General features: G+C 40.5%; 8 protein-coding genes across 8 annotated transcripts; 5 read left to right on the top strand and 3 right to left on the bottom strand.

Annotated features, from left to right (window-relative positions):
* Window positions 1-69: 69 nt before the first annotated feature.
* Window positions 70-1,740, bottom strand: C5L36_0D04510 (uncharacterized protein; the record flags this gene model as incomplete). The annotated part of the gene is made up of 1 exon (XM_029467341.1): window positions 70-1,740. One exon carries the CDS (start codon window positions 1,738-1,740, stop codon window positions 70-72), a length of 1,671 nt encoding a protein of 556 aa, XP_029323201.1.
* Window positions 1,741-1,959: 219 nt separating this feature from the next.
* Window positions 1,960-3,699, bottom strand: C5L36_0D04520 (uncharacterized protein; the record flags this gene model as incomplete). Its single annotated transcript, XM_029467342.1, has 1 exon — window positions 1,960-3,699. One exon carries the CDS (start codon window positions 3,697-3,699, stop codon window positions 1,960-1,962), a length of 1,740 nt encoding a protein of 579 aa, XP_029323202.1.
* Window positions 3,700-3,938: 239 nt separating this feature from the next.
* On the top strand, window positions 3,939-5,492 carry C5L36_0D04530 (uncharacterized protein; the record flags this gene model as incomplete). The annotated part of the gene is made up of 1 exon (XM_029467343.1): window positions 3,939-5,492. One exon carries the CDS (start codon window positions 3,939-3,941, stop codon window positions 5,490-5,492), a length of 1,554 nt encoding a protein of 517 aa, XP_029323203.1.
* A 407-nt stretch (window positions 5,493-5,899) lies between these two features.
* Window positions 5,900-6,454, top strand: C5L36_0D04540 (uncharacterized protein; the record flags this gene model as incomplete). The annotated part of the gene is made up of 1 exon (XM_029467344.1): window positions 5,900-6,454. The coding sequence occupies one exon, from the start codon at window positions 5,900-5,902 to the stop codon at window positions 6,452-6,454; it is 555 nt and encodes a 184-aa protein (XP_029323204.1).
* A 2,286-nt stretch (window positions 6,455-8,740) lies between these two features.
* On the top strand, window positions 8,741-9,544 carry C5L36_0D04550 (uncharacterized protein; the record flags this gene model as incomplete). Its single annotated transcript, XM_029467345.1, has 1 exon — window positions 8,741-9,544. The coding sequence occupies one exon, from the start codon at window positions 8,741-8,743 to the stop codon at window positions 9,542-9,544; it is 804 nt and encodes a 267-aa protein (XP_029323205.1).
* A 176-nt stretch (window positions 9,545-9,720) lies between these two features.
* On the bottom strand, window positions 9,721-9,960 carry C5L36_0D04560 (uncharacterized protein; the record flags this gene model as incomplete). Its single annotated transcript, XM_029467346.1, has 1 exon — window positions 9,721-9,960. The coding sequence occupies one exon, from the start codon at window positions 9,958-9,960 to the stop codon at window positions 9,721-9,723; it is 240 nt and encodes a 79-aa protein (XP_029323206.1).
* A 1,077-nt stretch (window positions 9,961-11,037) lies between these two features.
* Window positions 11,038-15,837, top strand: C5L36_0D04570 (uncharacterized protein; the record flags this gene model as incomplete). The annotated part of the gene is made up of 1 exon (XM_029467347.1): window positions 11,038-15,837. The coding sequence occupies one exon, from the start codon at window positions 11,038-11,040 to the stop codon at window positions 15,835-15,837; it is 4,800 nt and encodes a 1,599-aa protein (XP_029323207.1).
* Window positions 15,838-16,081: 244 nt separating this feature from the next.
* Window positions 16,082-18,802, top strand: C5L36_0D04580 (uncharacterized protein; the record flags this gene model as incomplete). The annotated part of the gene is made up of 1 exon (XM_029467348.1): window positions 16,082-18,802. One exon carries the CDS (start codon window positions 16,082-16,084, stop codon window positions 18,800-18,802), a length of 2,721 nt encoding a protein of 906 aa, XP_029323208.1.
* Between the last annotated feature and the right edge of the window lie 313 nt (window positions 18,803-19,115).

A 19,115-nucleotide genomic window follows, 5' to 3' on the forward strand; every position in this document is an offset into this window, starting at 1 on the left:
CGCCCACCCAGAAGATAACAACAGAGAAACTCTTACTTTCTGAAACGTAAAAAAAAAAGAAAAGATATGTTAATCATCAAATAAACTGTTCACTGCGTTGTAGTTGATTTTTTTGCTCAATGTCTTGCTTGTCAATAAAGCCTTGGCATTGTCTGTAGCAGAGGAATTCCCAGACATAGTTGCACGCATAAACCCAGCAAACCCACCCAAGCCACTCTGCTTGTTTTCTGTCTCACCGCTTTCTTCCTTCTTACGGCGCTTTCTTGTCTGAGTGGAATGTCCAGCAATCTTGTCCGTTTCCACCTTGAGCCTCTTTCGTTCTTGTTCAACAAGAAAGTCATGGTTGGTACCCACCCATAGTCGCTCCTTCAATTCACTTTCTTCTTTGCTTAAAATAAGAGCGTTTAGTTCATCATCATCAATCAATTTATCCAATTCTTCTTCGTCGTCAGGTATCTTTTTTAGCATCTCCTCCGTCGTTGGTAATGTTGTCAATAAATTTCTAGGCTTATTTTCTTCGATCATTTTTTCTATCTCACTTTGCCCCTTTGGCATGCTTGTATTTCGTTCGGAATCGTCCTCCTCGTTTATGTATTCGTAGTTAGGCTCAATGGAAATCCCACTCTCGTTATCTATTTCCACACAAGTGCTACCATCTTTGAAGGTTAGCTTGCTCGTGATTTTTCTGGACAAGTCACGCTTCTTCCTGTCCAAGATTCTCTTTATATTCATTTGTATTTCGTCCTCGGTGATGTCGGCGTCTTCCAACATGGCCCCTAAAACCGGATCGTTCATCATCTTATCACCTGCAGATTCTAGCTCTTTAAGTTCCTGTCGTAGTTTGGACTCGCTATCTTTACCTTTCACATAAGATGGCGGCAAAGCCGCCTCCACCTTCTTGCCAGCCTTGAATTCTTCAACCGTCAACTTGGAGGCATTGCTTTTCTTGAATTCATGAAGTCTCTGCTGGATCGTTGGGGCACTGACATGTGTAACAGCAACAATTTCTAAATGCGACCTTCTGAAATTATTCATACGTGCAGAAAGTAAGATACATGCGCCAGCTATACCAGCAGGTCTTCTACCCTCGTATAACCAATCGTTTGACATTCTTTTGGCTAGCTTTTTGGCATCATTTATGACTTTGGGTGTTTTCTTCCCAAAGTTGAGTTTTTCAGCAAAATGTTGGATATATAACGACGGATCGACTAGTGGCAATCCAGTAATATGCAAAGCTTTAACCATTTTCAGAAACGTGGCGCCGATGGCATAAACACTAACTTGTAATCTTATTGAGAAATCAATCAGCATATGATGAGTGTTAAACTTTCTGCAGGCAATATACAAGCACGCTGCAATGACATTCTGTGATCTTCGACCTTGTACAAAGTTGTTTGTTAATGCCAATTTAAACCACGAATGAGCACTATCGGATACATGCTCGGGTATGCCCAATGCTAATGCGACATTCTTGATTCTCCTTTTACCGTTTTGGATGGTCTGCTCCCTAGACTCTAGAGACCCACGGTTACCAAAGGAGGCTCCACTCTGATCGTTACTGACATAGGAACCTTGCACAGTTGCACCTCCGGCAGCATTTTCAGAGAAGGTCACCTCAGAGACAATTGGATTCTCCTCTTGAACAGCACCACAGTTGGTGCACGCCAAATCACCTGACGCGGTGTGGTATTCCCTGGTAAATGATGTTCCACCACATTGCTTACACGCTTTAGCAGCCATGGCTATATTTCTCCTTTTGCTTGGAGAACGTGTGTGTCGAAAAAAGAGCTGCTAGGCATATGATTATAAACTTAATCGTTAAGCACCTTACAAACACCTTCTATAAAAAAAAAAACATTCATCACCGCGTTTGTTGACTCGAGTGAGTTCTCTAACCTTAGCTGGGTTTATGATGAGATTTTACTCTGCTTTTATATATTAACTCGGTGCTGGAGTTTATCATAGGTATCCACGAGCTTGGACCCATTCTAGCCATTGGTGAACGGTGTCATCGAAAATGCTGTCAATTGGTTCCGAAGGAGTTGCTTCTTTGATTACTACAACCCACTGTTGTGGAGAAAATCGTTTATAAAGACCCCAATGATTGCGTCCGATTTTTGTTAATTTTTCGTAACTGTGCCCTTGGGCAATATGATGTAGTTGTTTGTCTTCCATCAGGGCAATGATTCTAAGAGTTTTCAAAGCTGTGGATTTGTCAGGAACATCCGATATCCCAAGTGACTTTTCAATCAGCTCCTTCTGCGATTGAAGTTGATACTTGTACGAATCTTCATCTGGTGGTAGAATGTTTATGGATGAGAAGTATTTGCAATCATCATATATAATGTATCTAAACTCTTCCTTTTTCTTCAAAGAGTCGATTTGTTTCAGAATTAGTTCTTGTAGATAAGTGTTGTACATATCAGTAATAGTATTTGATAATTGTTGATAGTCTACCTCGGCAGTTTCCCTGTACAGGAAAACAAACATAATTCCATTAACTTCATAAACAACCAATTTGGGATTATCCCATGTTCCGTCTTGCTTTTGCAGGTGGAACGTTTGAAGAATTTCTCCCTTTTTGGTCAATCCCAGAATGTACTGGCCGTTTGCTAAAGAATCCTCTTCTGTAATTGGCTCTTCATTCTCTTGGTTTACATCAGGTTCTGCCTCTCCGTCTCCGCGGCTCCAATACGAGTATAGTGTGTTCCATGGTGTAGTGACAACTGCGTCGCCAATATTCTTCATTGTTCCCATAACAGGCACATATGATTCAACTGCATCTATTAAATCACCGACAGGATTGAAAACATTCTCTGAGAGTTGTTCCTGTAGATACCACGCAGGTGAGAGTATGGATCTCTCGAATAACCCCCCACTTGGAGTGACCGAATCCAATCTCTTTAATTGGTCATTGTATTGTTTCAATGATGGCCAGTTCCCATAAGTTAATGAATATGTGCTTAATCCTAAATAAATATCAAGATCTTTTAGGTAGTTAATCAAGTCACTTGCGTGGTATATAGATGAATCGTGTATAACTCCCCAGTTCTTATTAGGTATCCAATTTGAATTGATTATTATGATATCCTGCAAGTAATCGTCAAGTAAACCGGCTACAGCATCGTTTAGGTTTTTCGTGAACCCAAATGGCTTTTCCACACACGAATAACGCACTCCTTCTAATAAACCTAGCATTCCATCTCTGGAGGTAAAGCACGACGAGTCGAACTCATATTTATTGGTGATCCACTGTCTCCACCATTTTTCACTTAGTAACTTGAGCCCTTCTTTTTTTATATAACAGTCTCCTAGCAAAAGAGGGCCATTGACAAGAGTGAACAATTTGAATCCATCTTCAAATTGTTTTTTCAAGTTGACGGCATCTGCCAAACCATGGATCTTTCTGAATTTTGCAAACCACATAAACTCACCAACCACACCGAAAACCGTACGTGACTTGTCGGTTTCGATTGCCTCCAAATCAGCTTTCTCTCCGTTGTTGAATTGGTTACCGAGTTCACATATTGCGGATACTACTCCGACTTGTTTCACCATCTCGTCATCAAGCATGTCGAGGCCATTATCTACTTTGTCATTTCTATCGGTATGTATATAACATAGAATTTGTAGTAGTTGAGAAGCCGTGTCCTCACAAGATAGAGCCCACTTGGGATTGAAAATACAAAAGTCGTCCATACCAACAGACAACCAACATTAAAACAAAAGGAAAAAAAAATAAAAACACATGTACAAGGAGGACACGATTGCTGAGCCGAGAAAAATGTACTTTGTCAGAAACTGCCAATTTTCAAAATACAGCGAAGATGAAAATCATCAAAGTTGGATTTGTTCACCACTTAGGAATTGTTTGTTGGGTGACGCCCTAGATTTCATTACTTCTGTATTTGAGGATTTGGCAAGAGAACTAGAAGACTATGGTTTTAGCAGATTTAGGTCGTAGGATCAACAATGCTGTCTCTGAGGCAACCAAGTCATCGGTTGTTGACGAATCAGTTGTCGACACTTTATTAAAGGAAATCTCCAATGCGTTGATGGAGGCTGATGTAGATATCAAGTTGGTTATTCAAATGAGAAAGAAACTGAAATCCAAGATTGATGACACGCCAAATGTGAACAAGAAGAAGTTGATCCAGAAGGCTGTTTTTGACGAATTATGCGAATTAGTGGACGTTAAAGACGCCAAAGTTTTCAAGCCAAAGAAGAAGCAATGTAACGTTATTATGTTTGTTGGTTTACAAGGTGCGGGTAAAACCACCACCTGTACAAAGGTTGCTGTTTATTACCAGAGAAGAGGATACAAAGTTGGTATGGTGTGTGCAGATACGTTCAGAGCAGGTGCATTTGATCAGTTGAAGCAAAATGCCACAAAGGCGAGGATTCCATTTTATGGTTCATACACGGAGAGTGATCCCGTTAAAGTTGCAAGTGAAGGTGTTGAGAAGTTCAAAAGGGAAAAGTTTGAAATAATTATAGTTGATACTTCCGGTAGACACCGTCAGGAGGAAGAGTTGTTTAAGGAAATGATTGAGATTGGCGATGCCGTGAAGCCAAACCAAACCATCATGGTGTTGGATGCCAGTATTGGACAAGCAGCAGAGGCGCAAGCAAGGGCATTTAAGGAGTCATCTAATTTTGGTGCTATTATTATGACGAAAATGGATGGCCATGCCAAAGGTGGTGGTGCAATTTCTGCCGTTGCCGCCAGTAAGACACCGATTATTTTCATTGGTACAGGAGAACATATTCACGATTTAGAGAGTTTTACGGCGAAGCAATTCATCTCCAAGCTTTTAGGTATTGGGGATATCCAAGGCTTGATGGACCATGTCAAGTCATTGAATTTGGATCAGGGAGACACAATCAAGAACTTCCAAGAGGGTAAGTTCACCTTGAAGGACTTGCAGACGCAAATGAACAACATCCTCAAGATGGGGCCGCTCTCCAAGATTGCGCAGATGTTACCTGGGGGGATTGGAGACATGATGAACCAGGTTGGAGAGGAGGAAACCAGCAAGAGATTCAAGAGAATGGTTTACATTATGGATTCCATGACCAAGCAAGAGCTGGAGAGCGATGGCTCGCCCTTTATCGATCAGCCAAGCCGGATCATACGTGTGGCCCGTGGTTCAGGAACCAGTGTTACGGAAGTTGAGGCCGTTTTGTTACAGAGAAACATGTTTGCAAGTATGGCCAGAACTACAAAGAGTATGGCCCAGGGCGGCGGGATGCCTGGAATGCCCAACATGCCCGGCATGCCATCGATGAATTCGCCACAGATGAGAAAGGCCATGCAGCAGATGCAGTCCAATCCTGCGATGATGGAGAACATCCAGAAGATGATGGGCGGTATGGGAGGTATGGGAGGTATGGGAGGCATGCCTAACCAACAGGATATGATGTCCATGATGCAAGATCCTAAAATCAAGGCCATGGCCGAACAAATGAAGAAACAGTTTGGTCTTTCTTGATTACACTCTGTAGCCAGTGTACTGTGTAACCCTAAGGTAAACTATAAATTGACGTAACCCTTTTCTAGGAGGAGTCTCAATGGGGACCAAAAGATTCGAAAATGAAAAAAAAAAAAAAGAAAAATGAAAAATGAAAAAAGAAAAAAAAACGTTTGATTTTCTCGCAATTTCCCTATTTTACCGGTATTTTCTGTAGGTGTTTAGATTTGCGCGCCCTATGCGGAAGGAGAAGGAGAGGAGGAAAAAAAAAACAAAAAAAACAGAGAGAGGGCAGAGAAGGGGAGGAAAGGCGAGGCAACAAAGTATACACTGATGGATGTTGTTGTTTCCGGTGAGGCGACTGTTGAGAGAGTTGTGACCATTACAACCGTCAGTTGAGGAGTATACTTAAAACAACCGTGTAAGTCATGTCTGCTGTAAGAGCCGTATTAAAAGGTGCATTTAGAACCACTCTAAGAAGTAGTGTTGTTTTAAGAAGAACAAGAAGTTTTGCCATTGCCTCATCTGCAACTAGGCCAAACATGAGTGGAGTTTCAGTCAATGTCAAGAGTAGTGTCGACAAGACCGCAAGAAAGTACTCCTCCATGGAGGGGGCAGCGCCAGTGATTGACTTTTCCAAGATGAAGGAGATTGCCGAGAGTAAGGACGACAAGTATGTCATTGTTGATGTTAGAGAGCCGGACGAATATTCCGCAGGCCACATTCCCGGTGCCATCAATATCCCCGTCAAGTCGAGTCCTGGTGCGCTAGGTCTCGATGCAGAGGAGTTTAAGGATACCTTTGGCTTTGAGAAGCCAGACACTAACAAGACACTAGTATTCTATTGTTTGGCTGGAGTTAGAGCAGGAATGGGTGAAGAATTGGCTTCTACATTTGGTTATGAACACCGTTTGAACTATGTTGGCTCCTTCGGTGATTGGATGAAGAACAAGGGCGAGGTTGAGATCCCAAAACAGGCATAATCTTGTTCTCCCATTCGCCATTGACAATCTCAACTTTGAAACGTCTCCTATTGGGCAAATAGTTATCTCACCCAATGTTCCAACTGTCCTTGGGCTGTCTTCCCGCCTTCCCCTTTTGTCGTTGATGTTGGTATCGGTATCGATGGCCTTGTCTATGTCCATGTCCGTGCTTGTATTCATGTTTATATATTTTCTTTTTTCCCATACTTATGTTCATAAGATTCATTCACAGTACCATTTTTTTATGATTCATGTACTTATTTACAAACTAATTTTCGATACTCTAATCATAATAGTCCGTCTTAGGATCAACGACAGATGTCAATGGTATAATAGCATCAGAGACGATGAATGTGGTGAAGGTTGTGAAAAAAAAAGAAGTTAGTTCTGTTGACGTTATACATAGTAAAAAAAGGTATAAAGTAGATTTCTTGATCTAGTAAAGTACTGATGTAAACTTCTAAAAAAGTGAGTCAAAAAAAAAAAAAACTAAAAAAAAAATGTTAGATAATAGATTCCTGATCTGTTATAGAGATCCCCAGAGTAGTGAAAAAAGGTGTGGATGCCAAAGGCAAGCCCGAGAAGTGAAACCAAGTGAAGTCAAGTGTAATGAGATGAATTGAAGAGATGAAGTGAAGATAAATTAGATTAAAAGTGAAATAATATGCAAAAAAGGAAAAGAAAAGCAAAAGTTCCAAACAATGTACGACATCCGAGGGTTGTACGCTGTAAGCATGCGACCATGCATGTGTCTATTTTCGTATGTATGTTTATGTGTAGGGGTATGTATGTCTTATTTGATAGAATCGACAGACCAACATTTTCTGCATTGTCTTTGACTGTCATATATTTTTTTGTTTTTATTTCTCGTTTCTCGTTTCTCATTTTTTTTTGTTTTTTTTTGGTGTTTTTTTTTTAAATTTTTTTTTTTCATTCTAAATGTTGGGCTGAGCCGCATCTTATCAAAGCGCCACTTTAATTAGACACATTCCTTCAACTTCATATAAGTCTTGAGTCTCTCCACTTGGGCAGGAGAGAGATGATGGTCTCTAGAGTTTGTGCAGTAACTTCTAGTTGGTGAGGCATGTTGCTTGCGGAACACCGAGTTGAATATCCGCTCATCGACAATGTCTTGGTTGATAATGGACTCCACAGAAGGGGTGGTTGTGACAGCAGTAGCCGCAGTCTGTCTTAAAGGACTGAAAGTTCTCAGTTGTGTTGAAGTTCTTAATGCTCTCATTGTATTGTAGACGTCTATAGGTTGTGTTATAGTTAAACCTTTAGGTAAATGGTGATGGTATTTGATGGATCAAAAGTAACACGTGAAATAGAAACGAAAAATCAAAATCAACAGTGGACGTGCCCCACCTTATATAAACTACAACCTATACGAGGGATTTTAATAATACACGCATACGGATGAGTAATTATAATAAAATACCCCCCCCTCAGCCACGATGACAAATCTCCTCCAGGGATGGTAAATCCGAGAATGCAAAATTAAGGAGAAAACCAAAAATACAGAAAACACCGAAAAAGCTAAACGGCGAGATGGGAAAACAGAAATGGAAAATGGGATATACGTGTATTTACAGTGACACCAACAAACGGAGAGCGCTATTTCCGCAATTCCCGCATCTCAGAAACTTCCCATGTCCGCGCGGCCTCGGCGTTTGGCCAGGCTAGCTTTTTTTTGTTCCGTGTTGTCAAAACGAATTTTCAAGAACTCCGCAGACCTTATCTCCGTGTTCCTGTTTTCTTCTAGAAAATTCTAGTGCTTGGCACCAGTGTAGTCCTTTTTTTGTTTTTAGCTCGTCTATCCTCTAACTCCCCTTCGCGACTAGTGCCACATTTTTTTTTCTGTTTTTTTTTTTATTTTTCTCGCATAACGAAAAGAGATAAAGCAAAAATGAAAACACGGGAATTTCTTAAGGCTCAGCGCCATGTAATGTCAATCTAAAAGAACCTTACAATATTTATAAAGAGAAAGAGAGGGACAGGCAGTGTGCCATTTTCTTATCTGAAAATTGTAGTAGCAGGGAAAGTATAATAAAGGAAAATAAAAATAAAATACAATACTGGGGAACCCCCCCCCCCCCCCCCCCTCAGGGGATAGACAATTACCGCCATGTCCCACATACGCCCACTTGATATTCTCTGTGAGTTTTGATGTAGACACTTTTATATTATACGGTTGTTCATTGGGAGGTGTATCTACATTTGCCGTAGCTTGACGTTGTATATTCTCTGTTGCTTTGTAAATACTCACTCCAAACACTCTCCACTATGGCTTCCAACGACGGCTTGACTGCCAGCAAGATCTTCATCACCATTTCCTATATTTTGTCGGTATTTGGATCTCTATTCTACCTCCTGCCCCACTTGAACGACAAGCACTTTTTGACCCCCTTTTCAGGTACGTTTATTGTCACGGCCATCTTTTGGATATTGACGCTTCTACTCCAGTTTGTCTTTATCACCAAAGTCTTGTTCAACAACAATGTATCTCCATCAAACCAGTCCTCGGCAATTGCTGTCATTGGCCCTCATTTCACAACTTCAAATATCTTACACTTCTTTTGGTGCTACTTTTTCTCAAGAGAACGTTTTGTCATTTCAGAGGTACTCTTAATTGTCAACTTGTTGAACCAATTGACCTTATATTTCTCTCACAAGACGATTGCTATAAAGTCGCTGCCAGACTGGCTAACCGTTCACCTCCCTGTAACAGGAACACCGCTTGCATGGTCCCTATACGCAATTCTCTGGAACGGTGCTACAATGTTCCACTCCCATAATAAGTCCCTGTTGCCTCGTCTTCTCGCCAATATCTTCATTTGGGAGTTGTTTGTCGTTCCAATGGCCTTGCTAGTATTCTACAAGGATTGGTCGGTCGGCTTGGCAACCTCCTTTTTGGCATTGGGTATGGGCTTTGGCCAAATGTTCACAAAGTTAGTTGCTCTTCAATGGATCTTTGCCTTTGTTATTGCCGGCGCAAACTTCACCTTCTCCGTCTTGAGCATGTTCAACTCAGCTGTCGCACAGTCTCAAACAACTACCTCAACAGATCAAGCACCACTACTTGCTTGAATGAAGCCCCTTAACGGGCTCCCTAAATTCTATTTTACTTATATTTACATTACATTATTTTATTTTATTTTATTTCAGGTATCCTTCAGTAGTGAACCTGCTACTTCCAGCACACATACAATCAAGCAAACCAAAAACAAAAAAAAAAAAGATCAAAAAATAATCATGACATTACCCTATTTACCATCTTTATAACCACCACACATTTTATTTAAAATTTCAAACCTTACCTCACTCTTGGTCTTGCCCGTTGCATAACTAATCTGTGTTAACGTGCAGTCATGTCCAACAAGACTCGTCAGGGTGTCCCGCTTGACATTCTCTAAATACTCCCCCCTAGTGGTATCTGCATCGCCGAGTCCCACATATCGTGTCTTAAGCGTCTGATATAACTGCCTCTCCCGACTATTCTCCATTGACTGGATGTACCTCTCTATACTCTCTCCACCAGGAAGAAGGATGGCGGTGTTAGGTGTCTCTTATTCTCCTCTCTTGGTTCCTTAATTGAAAAATTTGCGCATTGATAAGAAACCGGGAAAGGCTGGTGCCCCTGTATCACGTGACGTTGGCGGCTTACATGCGCCACGGTTGGTTTCTAGAGTCAGAGGAATGGGCCTTCCTGCACAGATTGTCCGGGATCTAAGGTTGTAAACTACAGATTGACAGTGCCTTTTATTGTTCCATTTTATAATCGTGGAATACGTATTCGATGATGTTGGTGTAAAACTCCCCACCATTTAAAGATGAGGTGATAAAACTGACATTTTGTTATATAACTAAGGCAAAAGGTGAAGTCAGCTTATTTCATAATTAGTTTCAACCTCCCGCAGATTACCGAAGTACGCCTTAACTGTATTCGAAGCTATCGGCTAGATACTGAATTCTCTATAAAAATCATGATACCTGCTGGCAGTTGAGAGAAATGTCGGTATCCTGGTGCCTCCATGTTTTGCGCAACAGGTTTTTCGATTCTAGAGAAACTGCCCTACAGATTATGGTTGGCATAGAGAGCACCAGCCACGTAAACTCTAATCGGAGGTTACTAGATTGTACCCTGACAAATATACTTTCAGAGATCGTAAAACAAGCTGGAAGCGATTGTGAGCTGTTCTTCTGCGCATAAGCCTTGAAATAAAAAGCTTGTCTTGAGGCTTGTACGCTTAGAACTAAGCTCGGCTTGGTTACACAAGATGTAATGATTGCATCCTTTTTAGTTGCATCTTCCCATGTAGTACTTCTAGTGACAACAATTAGTCGTAATAGATGCTCTTATGTATATATTCTCACGAGCACGTACTATTTCTTTTCCACTGTGATTGAGCAAGAAAAATGACGTAAACTGAAAAAAAAAAGGAACAAGATTTATCAAATCACTTGAAACGTGTTGAGCTTATGAAATTTTTCAATATTTCTCGTCCATCAATATACTGCCATCATGATACAGCTCCCAACCCATCTTTATTTTTATCGCTTGTCAATCAAGGCATTATAACATGAGTGCCCAGTGGTCGTACATCACTGAAGAGTTACTCGCGTCGCCCTTGAGCGTCTCGACCCTTGTTGAATCTCTGAAAACAACGCCAGAATCAATTGATGATGTATTCTACGAACTGATATTGAGCATCGCCGAGTATGATCGTGCCTCGACGGCAACATACTCTTCAATTCTGGCTGCATTGTTCAAAGAGTTCCCTAATAAAGAGGAGAAGTTTCTTGTTCTCTCACAGGCATTCCCGTCAACATCTTCATTAAATTCATTTTTGAAGAATTGCTCGATTGACAAGTCTCTGAAAGTGTTACACCTTGATAAAAATATACTCAAATCTGAAGGAATATTCCCAGATTATGGACGGTACCAGTATATTGATGCACGTACAAGGATTTTTTCAGTTGATTCTTATTCCTCCCTCCATGAGTCAAGTGAAGGTTTTGCAAAGTATATCTCTGAGATTATAAGCTTCATGGATAAACCTGAAAATCCTTCAGATTTAGTAGACACGTTGGATCAGATTACAGTGATATATGAACTCGACGCAAATAGATGCACGCTTATAATGTTAAACATCTTTGCAAATTTCTTGGGTGATAAAGAAGATGTTGTTTTGGATATTTGTAGAAACTGTTCTTGGTGGAGAACGCAAGATTCAAATTCTTCCATACAATCCACCATTAATTCATACTTGTTGAATGTTCGAGAAGAGAATATTTTAGAGCTAAGAATGATCACGTTGCTCATCAAACACGAAATTTTGGACTTTAAGCAGGTGTATAACTGTCTAGGGCCTTTGAATGTGAAAATTATCGATTCTGCCACTACTGAAGCAAACGAATCAAATGAAATGAATGAATTGCTTGATACGACTCTTGAGCAAAAACAAAAAGATGCTGCAGTTTCGAATGTATCTGCATTAGCGATGGCTTCCTTGTTACCTGATTCAGATGACGAGGAAGATAATAAGGGGGAAAAAGAGGACAAGGTAGCTACAAGCGAGACATTGGCACAGGAAACCATTCTTGACAAATCCAAATATTTCAATAAGGTTCAACTCCTTGATTCTTTTATACATTACAAGATGTTTGAGTATATTGATGTGGTGCTAGGAGAATTCCCAGAGATTCCTCTCATTTATGACAGAATAGCTGATCGCTTGAATGATTTGGTTGAATCCTTCATCACACCTTTTTACTTTGAGTTTGTCGACAACTTAAACTTACTAAGCGCCGATGTGGAGGTTGAAGTTACCATACAGATCAACAACCTTGATGAAATGTTTGATGCAGTTATTCCGTATGTGAACTTGCTAAAATATAAGATAATGCGGAATTCCTCATTAGTGACTAAGCTAGTACGGATTTTGAAAACTGCAATCTTCAAAAATATTGAAGAGAATGAAATATGCTTTGAATTTTTCAGGAACTACATATTCCTTTACCTTCCATTTTCCCATAATATTCCTTTAGTTAATGAAAGCTTCAGTATATTGTCTTGCTATCCGTTGGAAACAAGGTACAATCTATACGGTGAGTATTCGGTAATGGTGAAAAAGGATCCGGCAACTAAACTTAATAACGATATTTGCGAAAAAAAAACTAAAGATTTGTTGAAACGTTTATCAGTTGAGAATATCAATACTTCTTGCCGTTCTTTGAACAAGCTAATCTCGGTTAACCCAATCGCCGCATCTAATACATTTATCTCTCATATTGAAAGCTATAGTTCATTGATAGAACTTGTCTGTGAATCTTCCAAGTTTTTTAACGACTTTGCATGGGATGTCATTACATACCAACTACTTACAAAGTTATATGGTAACCGATCCCCAATGCAGCCTGATGGTATTAACTACACTCAATGGTTTGGAAATTTGACACAATTTATTGGTAAACTGGGAAGTTTGTACCCTGAGTCTTTCCAGTTATCTCCGATTTTGCTATCCGTTGTGAAGAGCTTGATTAATAAAAACTTTTGCGTTTTGGAAATTTTACAAGCCTTGATTAATTCCATGACAGGAATAAAACCGATTAACAATTTATCTTATCAACAGATCATGAGATTGAATGCAGAGAAAAGTTTGAAACAGTTAGCTTATTTTTCTATTCAAGACAATAGAGAAATCACGCGTAGGTCGTGCTCCAAGTTGCTTCGCATAATGATAGACGATGGAGTTTTTTCAAAAATCTTTATCCTTCTCTCACAAGTACAGTTTCATTTACTTAACGAAGTTGACAACAATCCCCTGAAAATTATTAACCAACGACTAGATGACGTGAACTTGTTGCTTCATAGTTTCATAACAACTTTTGAGTCCAACCTTGGCAACAAAACATTCAAAGAGAACATGACATCTATTTCTAATTTGATCAAGAAATATAGCGTCAAACCTGAATGGTGTTTTGAGGTATGGAGACCATACATTGCGGAAGATTTAAGGAACTCGGATAATGACAACAATGTAATTGTTTCAGAGTTGAGGGAAAGTATCAAGGATGTTTTACCTTACCAATGGGAGCACATGAACATTGGTTTGTATATTATGTTTTGGATGTTGTCGTTATATGATATAAATTATCAAGATTTATCTTATATGATGGAATACTCAAATCTGAAGACGCAAATAACAGGCATCAATTTGAAGCTCAGACGTAGAAATGATTTACCTATGAAAGATGTGGTTGAGCTAGAGGAAAAACATCGCTATCTTACGCGTGTTTCCGCATACATTAAAGAGGACATGCTTACTCATGAGACTAATAACAGCTTGGTGATGAAGAAAATCGAAAAAGAGAAAGATCAATGGTTTGAGACCGCTGATGATAGTGGTATAAAGAAGACGATGTTGGCCTTTATGCAGTACTGCTTACTACCTAGGCTACAGCATTCATCATTTGATGCAGTATTTGTATCTAAATTTATTTTTATGCTGAATTCTTTGGATGTTCAAAATTATTCTTTGGCTCAAATTCTTGAGAACTTTTTTGTGAAGGATATACTTAAGGATTTATTGTACACGAATACCTCGTTACAGACTGAAAACCTTGCTTCATTTTATCAGTTGGTTATCAAGAAATTGAAAGAATGGTGGTCAGATCCTGAAAAATATGCAAATGAGGGTCACAGCTTCAAATCAACACAAACTTATGAGGAGTATCGTTTGTTATTGAAGTCTTGGTTTGATAGCTTATTAAATCAGGTGATCAAATCCTTGGATGTTGATGATTACACCACTCGAAATAATACCATCTTATTCTTAAAGGTAATCCTTACCCAGTTCCCTGTAATTGAGGAACACGCAGACAAGTTACTTGATAGGGTGAACCAAATTGCCGAAACCGATGACAGAGAGGACATAAAGCTTGCCTCGCGTGCGCTTGTTGGGCTAGTCACATTCAACAAATCCAAATTGCTTCCAGTCTGGGAGTTCTATAGTATGCCATCGGACGAGAAGGAAAAGGCCATGAAGGCCAAGGCAGAAAAGATGAAAGCACAGCGAGAAAGAGATGAGGAGGAAAGGAAAAGAAAGTTGGAAGAGGATCGGAAGGAAAGGGAACGGTTGATGGCAGAATCAGGCAAGCCTACATCCAAACCGTATGGATTGGTCCAATTGAAAACTGAGAAGAAGGAACAAAGAACTCAGGATGTGCGTCCACAAAGATCCGGGAATAATCCATTACCGGAAAACAGCAAAGACAGGGAAAGCGATAAAACGACAGGACCAACCATCAGAGAAACTAGTCCAGTGAGAGACAGTAACAAAGAAGTTGTAAAGAGTTCTTCTGGTCAACATGAAGACAATCATGGTCCAACCAAAAATCAAAATATGGTGGAAGATTCTAGTAAGCCTCCTAACACTGGTGTGAATATGGCAAGTATCACAACTCTGGATTATGCTTCGATTCCGGGAGGCCCTAAGCCTGTGAGTGATGCATCATCAGCAAAGGTTGGTCCGTTATCTTTGGAATCAAAGACCGCTGTCGACAAAACCACTGTCGACAAAACTGCTTTGCTTCCTGTAAAAGAGCAATTGAATACTACCACATCAGCTTCGGGGCAAGTTTCCACTCCTCTGCAGCAGAAACTGTTGGTAAAAACCACAAAGGAAGTATCTGACAGGTCATCCAGCGGGAACTCAAATTCAAGAACAAAGTCTGCATCTATGACCCCCCATTCACGAATTTCCAATACAAAAATGGACGCAAGTAACCAGAACGAGTCCAGATCTGCAGACAAGGCAAGAGCAACTTCTAATGCACCACGCGAGAGAGACCAAAGGAACGGTGCCAACCAAAGAAACGGTGCCAACCAAAGAAGCTACGATGGACAAATGGGGTACAGAAATTCAAGAGAGTCTCGAAAAGACTACAGTAGCTACCGTGATAGCGGTCATCCCGAAGGTAGTAATCGAGATGCGTATAGGAAGGACGGAACTGGACGAAACAGCAGAGACGACAGAGTTGCTAGAGACAGCAGAGAATCTCAACGAAAGACGCCTAGTCAGAAATCCCAGTACCGAGACGAGAGAGATGATCATGGCAGAGGTAGAGGTGCCTGGGATAGGTATGATGAGGGGCGCAGTAGCCGGTATTACGACTCATATGACTACCAGAGAGACCGTAGAGACTCAAGGGATACACGGGACTATCGAACTTCACGAGACGCACGTTCCTCTCGTGCCCCACTGCCGCCACCGTCAGCACCACCTCCCCCACAGTCCGCCTCTACTCCCCCAGGAGGAGGTAACAAGCGTTCCAGTTATGACAGCCAAAGTGGTAGAGAGAAACGTCGGAAATTTTGATTGTATGGTTGTTTCTCTTTAAGTGTATATTTCTGTGTATTGAAAAGACAGTATTGAATTTGCCGTTTTAGGTAACTATTGGACCTATAATTTCCTTCTCTAATGAGATTTGACAAATGAGCGAAATAAAATAAGAAGGAAAACATGCTTTCAACTAACCGGTTGGAATTGCCTCTTTAGTCCACTATTTTTTTTCCTCACTCGGTTCAAGAGATATTAGGAGCGAATTTAATTTGTCTGGTTTATGGATTTTCGCCCTGATAATCGCCGATTAGCTATTTGGATTGGAATTGTTGGCGCTGAGATTAGATACCGAGTTCTTCTCGTAGAGGTGAGTGTTATATTGAACAATTTGCTTTATACAACGCCCCATCTGATATCCATAGACAACACCGAGAACATGTCGTCACTCACAAAGCTCATGAACGAGCAGAAAAAGGCGTCTGTGTCTTATGATAACACGATCCATTCATATAATGGGACCATTACTACTGCAGTATCTGTTGAAACTTCGCCAGATGACGAAGACGAAGCATATGATCCACGAAATGGCTCCAAATCTCCATCTACGGCATCGAGGCTTCTTCCTAGGTCTCTGAAGAAGAAATCGGCATTGCCTCCCTCCACCATACGGTTGAATACTGGGTTGGATGTTGTTGATGCGCCGCCATCTGTTAGAAATGATGAAATTTTAGCTATTGATAATGATACTTCACTGTTAGCACCGGGCACTGATTTGACTATGACAGGTGTAGGGACTGACAGAACAGAATACACAAGCTCCTCTGCCATCCCCGTTCAGCATTCTAGGGCGCCATCGGTGGTATCGAAGAACCCGTCCTTCAAGAACTCCCTTTCGAGTTCCTTCTCTCAGTTATCGATCAATATCCCGTATAGTGCACCAGGTAATCACAAACCATCACAATCACTCTCGTCATCCAACATGAGCTCGTCATTTACTAATATGCCTATAAATGGCCAATTTATCACGGGTAATTCATTGGCATCTCCTACAGTCAGTTCTAGTCAAATTGATTCTAGATTCATTGTTTCCAAACAGAAAATCGAAGCTAGGACTCTCTCTGCATCCCATAACAACAAATCATCATCCACGCTATCCAGCTTTTTTTCTAAATCTAGAAGATCAACAGCAACTAATTTTGATGGGGTGTCGGCATCTCCTGGTAAAGCTGGAATGTCGACGACATACCACCCATCAAGTACATCGCATTTCCCATCACAGCAGAACCCCGAGGGCGTGCCACCACCCCAATCAAGCTTTGATAGCAACTCTAGCTCAACTAGGCACTCATCAATGGCAGACTTGAGAAGATTCTTCAAGAGATCGTCCTCAATAAATCAAAGTAGCGTGTCATCCTCACCTAGAGTCTCAAACTTGAGTGCAGGGCTAACTTCCCAACGAAAAGGTTCAGTATCAATCAATGTCCAAGGAAATGCACCATCAAATAACAACGGACTTTCAGTGAATTCACCTTCTGCACACAATTCTTCTTTGTCGATGGCAAATTCTAATTTTCCTCCGCCTTTATCGTCATCGTCATCCTCAACACATTTATTCAATGCCTCAAACACATACTCTCCCATCCAAGCTCCTCCCAATGCTATTACCATCAACAATGGAACACCAAACTCACATCTATCTCAAACTCCAAATTCCTTGTATGGGAAGTCTCCAGGTTCAGGCCTAGTTTATGGAAGCGGGTCACCGGAAGTTACCCGTCATTATGACCCTTCACCAAAAGTTAACAGCCTTTCTACATCTGCCTCCTCCACTTCTACCATCAACAACATTTCAATTGGTGGTAATACCACGTCTATACCGTTCAGTAAGAGATATGTCAAATTTGGCGAAAACCTAGGTGCTGGTGCTGGTGGTCAAGTCAAATTGCTTAGAAGGCTCGCTGATAACAAGGTTTTCGCCGTCAAGGAATTCAGAGCAAAGTTCACTACAGAGAGTAAAAGAGACTATACTAAGAAAATTACCAGTGAATATTGCATTGGTTCAACTTTGAAGCATCCCAATGTAATTGAGACAATTGAAATATCCTTTGAAAATGACAGATTGGTTCAAGTCATGGAGTATTGTGACTATGATTTATTTGCGATTGTTATGTCCAATAAAATGACGGAGAATGAAATCAACTGTTGTTTCAAGCAGATCTTGAATGGGTTAAGGTACATCCATTCTATAGGTTTGGCACATCGAGATTTGAAACTAGACAATTGTGTGATCAACAAGGATGGTATTGTTAAAATCATTGATTTTGGTTCGGCAGTTGTTTATCAGTATCCATTTTCAAACAAGTTGATTGAAGCCACAGGAATCGTTGGTTCTGATCCATATTTAGCGCCAGAAGTGTGCGTCTTCAACACATATGATCCAAGGCCTGTTGATATTTGGTCAACTGCCATTATGTATTGTTGCATGGTGCTGAAGAAATTCCCATGGAAAATCCCTAAATTGAGTGATCCTAGTTTCAAGGCTTTTGCTTCGAGAGAACCGGGAGTTACTTTTGGTGAGTTGTTGAAACGATTACCCGATTCTCTTGAACCATCTCCAATTTCGTCTATTCCCGAAGGTACAGAAATCGAAGGACATACCGCTTCTGATAAAGATACCAATGAAGCTGCAGGAGAACCGATACATACTTCAGATTTGATTGGCGAGGATAGACTACTGAAGGCATTGAAACCTGCCCCACGCAAGTTGATTGGTAAGATGGTCAGGTTGGCACCAGCATGTAGGATTTCAATTGATGAGATCTTTGAAACCCCATGGATCAAATCGCTAGAAATGTGTTCTGTTGTCAACGAAAATGGCGAGCCTGCCAATAACGGGAAGCTTGTTCCCGGTTCCGATCATACACATACGCAAGTTGACCAAAGTGTTGCTCATATTGCTTGTTTTGAAAGGGCCAAAAAGAAGCAAGCTGCAAAAAAGTGATATATTAACAAACCATACCATTAAAGAAAAGAAAATTACTACAAATAGATACGCCGGTTTCGTTACTTACTCTTTCTTTTTCCTGTTTATTGTGCACATCATCAGTTGCCCTCCTTATTATTGTATACTACAATATTTTTGTCTGTATTTATTTCTCCTTATTAAAAAGCATGTATTTTGATATCCCTCATTTTTTCTGTGTTTGCCAGCTAATTTTTTTTTCGCGCAGTGTATAAAAAAAGGAGAGAGAAACAGTCCCGATTGAGGATTTCAGTGTGTGTGTTCAATCTCCAAGACATGTTTCTCGATGGTT

Source organism: Pichia kudriavzevii, chromosome 4 (genome assembly GCF_003054445.1).
Source record: "Pichia kudriavzevii chromosome 4, complete sequence".
NCBI classification, from domain to species: domain Eukaryota; kingdom Fungi; phylum Ascomycota; class Pichiomycetes; order Pichiales; family Pichiaceae; genus Pichia; species Pichia kudriavzevii.